This window comes from Somniosus microcephalus, chromosome 3 (genome assembly GCF_052327205.1).
Source record: "Somniosus microcephalus isolate GS21.2 chromosome 3, FLI_Smic_1.0, whole genome shotgun sequence".
In the NCBI taxonomy this organism is placed as follows: Eukaryota; Metazoa; Chordata; class Chondrichthyes; order Squaliformes; family Somniosidae; genus Somniosus; species Somniosus microcephalus.
In genome coordinates this window covers 262,931,145-262,940,068 of record NC_140989.1, presented here as the reverse complement: position 1 = coordinate 262,940,068, position 8,924 = coordinate 262,931,145, and the positions used below count along the sequence as shown (strand labels likewise).

Below are 8,924 nucleotides of genomic sequence, written 5' to 3'. Positions count from 1 at the left end.
ACCCAAGTTATGCTGTGAGTGTGAATCACTCCCTCCAACAGCCAGGAGATGGCTGTATTCCGGTGTAATCCCACCATGTGCAGAGCTCCATTCTCTGGCAAGAAGTGTTTGATGTTTTGAGTGTGCGAGCATCAGCGTCCACTGACTCAAACATTAAAAATAAACGCTGTTTAAGCTTATTAAAGTCCCCTGGTTTGAGTTATACCACCAGAGTGGAAAGAATGATTGAACCAAAGCAGAATATGAATGTAAAGGAAAAACATGGGTTATACATGATTAAAATATGGTAAGTGGGTAACATAGGGATCCTGAAAACTATCATTTGGGTTATTTAATATTTTCACAGTATGTGAAGGAAAAACATGGGTTATACATGATTAAAATATGGTAAGTGGGTAACATAGGGATCCTGAAAACTATCATTTGGGTAATTTAATATTTTCACAGTATGTGCTTCATAAATTCACTTGCGGGTGACCAGATCCAGTGTTACTGTTTTATTTTGACATGGGATAAGGGGCAGTACGCATCGGTGAGTTATTGTTTGTAGTTGGTCGTAGCTGCCTGGAAACAGCCAGTGACTGGAGCTGGCTGCTCCCATACACGCTGCATCTGGACTGTCTTTGTTGTTCTCAGCAACAGTGAGGTATCAAAGTCATCGAGATCCCTATAAATTTGGACAAGGTGCTGATCAGCGGCTTTGGAGAGAGCCGGCGCACAGGAGAATATGACCAGTCACTCGCAGGGAATCCATCAGCTTTTGCAAGCCGAGAAACGGGCCAAAGAAAAGTTAGAGGAAGCCAAGAAGAGTGAGTAAACTGAACTAAGTAATAATTGTTGGGCCACACAATCCAGTGCATGAAAGATGGTTCCAACATGGAATCAAAGCACAAATATTGGAGCAAGCTTGTATTCATGATGTTAAAGACTCTTAGTACAATTAATTATCAGAACAGTACAAATTGTACTAAAAACAAAAAGAGTTGGCACAAAAGTTGCATTTTATTTCACTTCTTTTTAGGATCAAATTTAGGACTTGTCCCTTTGTACTGGTCATAATCCGGTACCTTTTACAATGTTGCAGCTATTGCACTTGGGAGTGAAGTGAAGGGCATGTGTGAGGGGTGAACATGCCGTGTCACTGATCCTGCAGAGAGCTGCACATACTGTGCTCGAGAAGGCATCGCAGACAATGAATAATTTAGGGATGAGCTCGGTTTTCTTTGTTAGCGCTGCCGCTGTTGGAGCGTCACCTGCTGAAATTCTGCTTGCAGCAACCTTAGGTTAAGCTGCCGTGTCCCACATGGTTACAGTTTGGACAGGTATCTGAGCCAGCGCAGGGCTGGAAGATCATTGGCTTTTCTGGGTCGACATCCAGTGTGGAAAACAGTGTAAGCTTCAGTATTTGTCCATCTGGGGCCCCGGATCACTCAATACGAGTCAGATCTCCACAGAGACATGGCACACACAGGCCTCGACTTAATGCTTCACACGATCAGTACGGGTGAGGACGCCCATTGGGCCCCTCTGAATTGCTCCACCTAGAGAAATCCGACAGTCCCTCCATTTCAGCATCCAATTGTTCCTTAAATGATTTCGGGCTTTTCACTTCCAGCTAATCTATCTGGAAGTCTATTCCATACATTGCGCCCTCTCTGTGTGAGATTTTATTTAATCTACTCATTTCCAGATTAACAAGGAAAGCACTTTGCTTTTAAAGTTCGAACCCTCTGTCATATCATTCTTTAACCCAAAAGCAGCAGGGATTTCTTCTTAAATGTGTTTTTTTTTGTGTGTGTGTGTCCCTATTCAAGACACTGACTCCTGCTGGGGTCGGGGCTCTGTAGGTGCCAGGAGACCAGCTGTACCTCGCTGAGCCCAGGCACTGAATGTTGGCAGGTTATCCGACTCTTGCGGGGCGGGGGGAGGGAATGAAATCACAGCAGAGGTCGATCTTGCCCTCACTCGATATCCACGCACCAGCATTTCTTCTAGCACTAGGAGAGCGATCAGCAGGGAAATTCTGGCGGAGTTCCTCTCCCCTAGCCTGGGGCTCTGAGGCCAGTTTGTAGCACCCCGACTGCCAGCTTGGCTCAGATCTGCCCGCTCAGCAGCAAGCGCAAGTCAAAGCTCGGACCATCTGGTCTACATGGCTCCATTATCGACTGCCTATACCAAAGGAGCCCATCAGGCGAAACGCAGCGGAGATTTTCAAGTCCAAGGCTATTGCGTTTTTATGACATTTCTTTTTTTAATTTAATGTTTTAAATGTTGAAGATCGTTTTCTCTGTGATTCAGCTGGTTCCACCTCACTCCAGCTTGGCTCCGGGTCAAGCAGACTGAGAGCTGGGACAGAGAGTGATCACCTCTACCCCTGGAGCACACCGAGAATGGCGTCAGGCTGAAACTGCACTCAAAAGATATTTAATGCCAAGTTCATATACATCTAGGTGTCAAATTGTTTGTGGTAGATCTATAACAGGCACCTTACTGCAAATTCGAAGGAGTAACGTTTACAGTCACAAGTATTAAAAATCTGTGTACGAATTAAAGCAAAGTTCAAAGGCAACTGCATATGGGCAAGTACCTTTATCAGTGCTGAGAGAGTAACACAAACCCTGTGCTTCTAATCACTAACGCCACTCCCACACAACCAGTGAAACAGTAATAAGTTGCAGCATTTGGGGTTTGCACTCTGTGTTGAAGGGGTACCTTATCCTTTCAATATGGAGAGCTCATGCTTGGACAGTCCAATTAATTCCCCAGGCAAATCTCTCCCCAATTCCTCCTCCTCCCACCCCAGGTCACACACGCCCTCCTCTGGGCAGGAAGATCCCGGGAGCTCAAATAGCGCAGGGCTGTCTTTTGCACAGTGCAGTATCCAAATAAATAATCATGCAAACATGCAATTAAAACAATCCGTGCATGTCGGATAATACAATAACACGTTTGTAGCAATGAAATGCATCAAAGTTTCACAGAAAGCACAGCTGTCTGATCTCCCAAATGTGTATGTGTGGAGGTGGGAGGGACAAGCACTCAACTCGAAACTTCACTGTGGCCATTTCAGATTAATTCACGGTTGATTGATCTGGACCACATCTAATGGGTCTACGGTTGAGTAGGTGTACCAGAGCGGAACACTTCCATGTTCTCTCCTGGCTCATGGAATGTTCACATGGCAAGCAGCGGGACTAGACTGGACTTCCAGCTCTGGATCCATCTGAATTATACTAGATCTGAAGCTGCAATGCTAACAGTCTTCCCCATGTGTGTGAGGGAGAGAGAGATCAAGACTGTAAAAGCTGGCTGAATGTGTCACAAAACGGGGAGTGGATCTGTTACTAAACGTGGACTGGAGTATGTCTAGTTATTCTATATTACAGCCCGCCTATTAGCTCCACGGTTTGTACAGTGTCCAGTTATAAAAGTTCTTTTTTGAAAATTCATACAGAACATTTTTTCTCAGAATGGGTACTGTTTCCAAAGCACGAGGTCAGCATTCTAGAGAGGTGAAAACTGCAAAAGTTGATGTCCTGAATCAAGTACAATCTTATTAACATAGCAGCTTAAACTGTAATATACAGCAGTAAAGGTAACAACTCACTGAACAATAATCAGGTAATAGTTTATCATATCTGGCACCTTATCAGATGCTTCTGAACTCACCCCCCACTGATGATCCTGAATTACATAGTAAAGTTGGATGACTGTTTTGAATTGGATGGTGAGAACGATCATGGTAATGCAAGCTGGACTTTGTCCCCTGCGGAAGAAATAAGAGGGTTTTTAAAAATCTTTATTGTAGGACTTCATTAAAAAAAATCCTTCAGTTACAACCTGTCCACGATCAATAAAGTAGAGAGTCACCTTGCTCAGAGGACCCCGTCAATGCCACTCAAGTTAGGCCCCAGGAGGTGTACAAAAGCAGCCCACAGCATCTCCCTCCTCCCTCACCCCCCATTCCTGGCTAGGAAGTCATCGTGTGGAAAATGGAGGTAGCAAAGCCCCCCTTACCCTGCTCTGGGGCATCAGACTGAAGTACCAATCTGATAAACCACTGCTACCCCTGCCAGTCTGATGGGCTACACTTATCCGACACACACTAATTCCCACAGTGGTTTCTGACAAGCAGCCACCAGTTCCCCAACTGCTGTGCTGACCATATCATAAAGAAGATATAATGTTACATCACCAGACATTAGGCTGCAGATTACTCCAGCTCAGAACAGCAATGAGAAATCAGAAAAAAAACAGGCAAAAATCTTCTATAATTAGAATTTGTACGTTGAAACTTAATGAAAATCATGCAGGAAAAAAATGGAATGGAAGTAGAATCCATGAAGAAAATCAATACATCATCAAACAAACAATCATTCTACACATAAGACGACATAACTCACAGGAGCCTTATTAATCAGTCCAGCTTCGTTCGACCGTTTCTTTTTTTGCAATCCATTGATCTCCTTTGTGTGCTATCTCTTTATTAGATTTATGTCCCGATTGGTATAAAGCACTTATCAGGCATTTTCTTTGTGAACATTGCTTCTAGGGAAAGGGAGACGGCTGAAACAAGCAAAGGATGAGGCTCAAGCTGAGATAGATCAATATCGTCTACAAAGGGAGAGAGAGTTTAGACAAAAGCAAGACTCGGTGCGTATTAGTGCAAACACGCAGACTTGTTTAGTTGCTGCTTCCTCTGTAAAACTGGGATGAATAAACCATATTGTTCGAATCAATGATTACAAATGCAAAGTCCCCCCACACTGCTCTTTTTTAACTAATAGAAATATTGTGACGAGCAATGGCATTTAATACATGTCTTAACAGCCATGACCAAATAATTGATTTGTGACTTCACTACTGAGTTATCCTCAGCTTCACAAGTGAAGACATTATTGACCATCGCTGCTGGCCAGGAATCGCAGCCTACTCTATTTATGTCATGATTTTATGTTTTGATGATATCATAAAGATGTGTATATGTTTTTTTAAATCCCCAAATAGCAAACTATAGCCCTGAAAATCCATAGGCTGCAATCCCAATGGATGCTCTGGGATTGTGCCCGCTGGTGCCCCCAGCGCCAACCCCACTGGGTTTTGCAGGATCAGTTGGCGGGCATCAAATTTACATGGGGCCAACGGGCATCCGTGCTACTATGGGCACATCTCTGGTGCCTGCCTGCCCCATGCAGCTGGAGAATCCGGCATCTGCTGGCTGTTGTGAGTGTGGGGAAGTCGGAGGGTGTGGGGTGGGGAGGGGGAGGAGATGTCAAGAATTCACTGTGCACCCCTCAGCCCCCCTCCACAAGGGACCAATCCAATAAGATTTTTATTTAGTTTTTTAAAAATTCATAGATGGGGCCCGTTTATAACCAACAGGTGGGGAGCACTTATTACCATCTAGAAAGCAGAATGTCTCATCTCGCCTGGCGTACCAGCTTCCAATCCCTTCTCAGCCAGTGAAGTGGGCACTCCCAGTCTAGGGTGTCCCTGCCCCCAGAACTCATCTTGATGCCACTGGCCTTTTAAGGGGCAGCTGGAGTTTACACTGGGTGCAACTGGGTCCCTGCTTTTTTCCGGTTGGTTCTGCTGGGCTCCTGCTGGAGTTATGGCAGGAACCCCCGAGGAAACTCAGGGCCCATGTGTTTCATATAAAAAAAATTTAAAAGACACTCCCCTGATTTGCCCTATGTACAATGTGCTGTGCATTGTGGTTCCAGGCCAGACTGATCAGCAAGGACCTAGCCTTGATCTTTTTTTTTTCCAAGGCTGTATAAGCCAATCTATCCCATGTTGTGGCCCAACAGGACTCCCTGTCTCTGCGCTGGTTGAGCAAGGAAGGACATCAATCGGAGTTTCCACTTCACATGGCTACACATATGCCGAAGTATATCGGTGTAGATGCTGGGTGATGACAGGATCAGGTTTGACTCTGATAGCCCCACTTGTAAATGACCCACTACCATTTGCTGTTCAGGCTCAGACATGAAGCAGGCCATCTTGTGTGAAGTAAGAGAGGAACTCTGACGCCCAGAGAACCTTATCCCAGGACGTTCAGGAGAGAGAGAAGGGAGAAAGTTAGAGGGGGAAAAAACTGGAATCCTGAATGTTTATACTGTAAACATCACAATACCAAGAACTGTTTCCAAAATGTTTGCAGGGGAAAAACACGGTGACATGGCCTTCCGTTTACAATAAACACATCTCTGCTTTATCTTAGATCATGGGATCTCAAGGTGACCTTTTAGTCAAAGTGGATGAGCAAACCAGAGCAAAAATCAACGGGCTCATAAGCAACCATGAGAAGAATAGTGAGAAGGTTCTGCAAGAGCTCTTGGGGATGGTTTGTGAAATCAAACCAGAAATCCATATCAACTTTAGAGAAGCTGGCTCACATTGACTGAAGAGTCAGTGACAAATCAAACTATAAACATGGTAACGCTGAAGTTGACTAACGTTGGATAATGTACATTTTATGAAAAGCAGTGTTCCCAATTTATCTTTTTTATTGGGTTTTTTTGGTAAGTGCCTTGGGACGTTTTCCTACATTAAAGGCGCTATATAAATGCAAGTTATTGTTGCTGGTTCCTATCTTTACCCCTTCCCCTGCAGCTAGCCCCAGGATCCATAACAAGTCTTTCATTCAGGAGGGTATGTCAGTCTACCCCCATATATCTCAACGAATGCCACCTATGCTGCACTTGCTTAACCCAGTAGGAACATAGGAATAGGAGGCGGCCATTCTGCCCTGCGAGCCTGTTCCACCATTCAACTCGATCATGGCTGATCTGTAACTAGAAGGTGCCCCGGGTGGTGTGAGAAGAAGTCCGCCCCCACCAAACCTATTGATCTTTTGTTTGGCCTTAGAGAGCCTGAAAGGCACCAGCAAACTCAGCCACAAAGGGAAAGTTTTGTTTCAAGTCATTTGAGATTCCAGTTCAAGCTCAGGCTCATTATTGAGAGTTCCAGCTCTGGAGTATTAAAATGACCAGATCGCAATGTTGCCTATCTCTTGCAATAGTTCACCTAAAAAATGGAATGAATTGAACAGTTTAACTAGGCATAATTAGCACTGAGAGTTACTGTCCATGTATGTGTTGTACACAGTAAATATAGGAAATATCTTCCTCAATCCTGCGCCTAATGGTTTTGGTTCATAATTACATCCAACAAATCATCACTTTGAAACTTGCAAGTTTTGATTGTTTTTAGGTTTGCTTTCCAAAATTTAAATTCGATTCCCTTTAGCTGTCAGTATTATTGGAATGACGCCAGGTTCAGTTCACAGAATTTGCACTTAGAACCACGGTTCCAACTAGTGACAGATTTTACATTTTCTGTGCTCTGCACGATCACAGTTTGACATATTTGACATCAGCGCGACAGGGCCAGATTTCCATGTTTGTGGTGCTGCCTTGTTTTGGGCCAGTGGACAAGCCTTTAGAGGAAGTCACTATACTTCAGGCTTTAAAAAAATATATAGCATTTCAGCTATTAATTTACAGCATCTCTTTTGGTCCTTTTAAAATATTTGAAGCCTCTTTTATATTGGTGCTTTACTGGTTGAGATTTCTGTGAGACCGGTGCCGCCCACAGCTCCTGGCATTTACACTCCCACAGCTCTGATTTCTGAACTATAGGCTCCACATTATCTGGGGGCGAACGCGTTCAGTAAATCTGTCACTGGGAGAAGGGAGCAGATTTAGCAATTTACTTGCCATGGGTCGGCTCATGGGCACCAGTCGCTCGTACACATACTAAACAGTGCCAGTATGATCAAAGTGGTTTATACCTTGTCTGGCATGTTTTGAAAGACTCAGGTTTACAGTCACCAGTTGCCCTGGTGACATCCTCTCAGTGGCCCAGAGATGCAATCAGCAGTTGCTGGTTTTAATTTGCTTGCATTGCAACCTTTCAGGTGACATTTTATTTCCTTGATACCAGGGGAAAAGCTCCGCTTTGATGTGAACAGGACACAAATAGCCCATCCGCGTCAAGCACCCATGATTTACATATTCATTAGTTATAATACGGAGCAGGGGATGGACCGAGATACACAAGTGCTTGAGAATCGGGGTTATGCTTTCCTGCTTATTTTTGTCCTTTTTTTTAAAGTATCAGAAACATAAATGCAGATGGCTGCAAAAATAGCAAAACACAAGCCTTTTGAGAATAGACCCCTTTGAGTAGCAGGTAATTCATTTAAACTGTTTGATATATTAAGATAGTCTTTTGTAATATGAGTATATATGGAGTCAACGTTAAAAAATGGGATAGAAATCAAACTGTCACAGCAACAACTCATTTGTGTATTTTAGTTTAATTCTCTTAATAACCTAACATAAAGGATACACAAGCCTGTATCGAGGAGATTCTGTGCCTGGTTTATCTCCTAGCAGAACAAAATAGTAATTTGTGACCTTCCATTGGATCTCAGTGATAATTAGTGAAAATGTGTGAATTAAGTTATCTTAACAGTCTGCTAATGTTCACATTGAGCAGTAAATTACCTTCAAGCACTTCCCAAATGCTGGTTTATTTCTGTCAGACGAAGGTGTATTTTGAAACCCTATTATTCTTGTTTCTGTTAAGGTAATTATGCTTATTTTTGTGTGCAAATCCCCAGATGACATGACTGAAGTTCAACCTCATAATAAAAAAAAAGAGAACAAGATTCTTTACATCTAATTTTTTCTTGTAATTCGATTGAACAATCCCCTGAAAAATCTAATTTGAAGCCACCGCTTCAAGGATTCCTCGAATGCTGCACTAGCACAGTACTTAGTCCTGTAACAAGTGTCATCTGGCCTCACCTACCAGCACTTTCACCTCTGAATCAGAAGGGCCTGTTTCAGGACTTCAGCGCACAATCCAGGCTGTACTGAGGAGGTGGCACACTGGGTGCCATCCTTCAGATGAGA

At 43.6% G+C, this 8,924-nt stretch overlaps 1 protein-coding gene across 1 annotated transcript; it reads left to right on the top strand.

Moving 5' to 3' along the window:
• Positions 1–387: 387 nt before the first annotated feature.
• On the top strand, positions 388–8,670 carry LOC147121882 (V-type proton ATPase subunit G 3-like). The gene is made up of 3 exons (XM_085977712.1): positions 388–809; positions 4,553–4,653; positions 6,224–8,670. The coding sequence occupies exons 1-3, from the start codon at positions 728–730 to the stop codon at positions 6,401–6,403; spliced, it is 363 nt and encodes a 120-aa protein (XP_085833838.1). The 5' UTR covers positions 388–727; the 3' UTR covers positions 6,404–8,670.
• The last annotated feature ends 254 nt before the right edge of the window (positions 8,671–8,924 follow it).

Excerpts from the sequence above, each read along its gene's own strand:
- LOC147121882 (XM_085977712.1), top strand. The coding sequence starts at position 728 with ATGACCAGTCACTCGCAGGGAATCCATCAGCTTTTGCAAGCCGAGAAA. Across the intron at positions 810-4,552 it reads GTTAGAGGAAGCCAAGAAGA|GGAAAGGGAGACGGCTGAAA; the intron begins GTGAGTAAACTG and ends CATTGCTTCTAG. Across the intron at positions 4,654-6,223 it reads TTAGACAAAAGCAAGACTCG|ATCATGGGATCTCAAGGTGA; the intron begins GTGCGTATTAGT and ends GCTTTATCTTAG.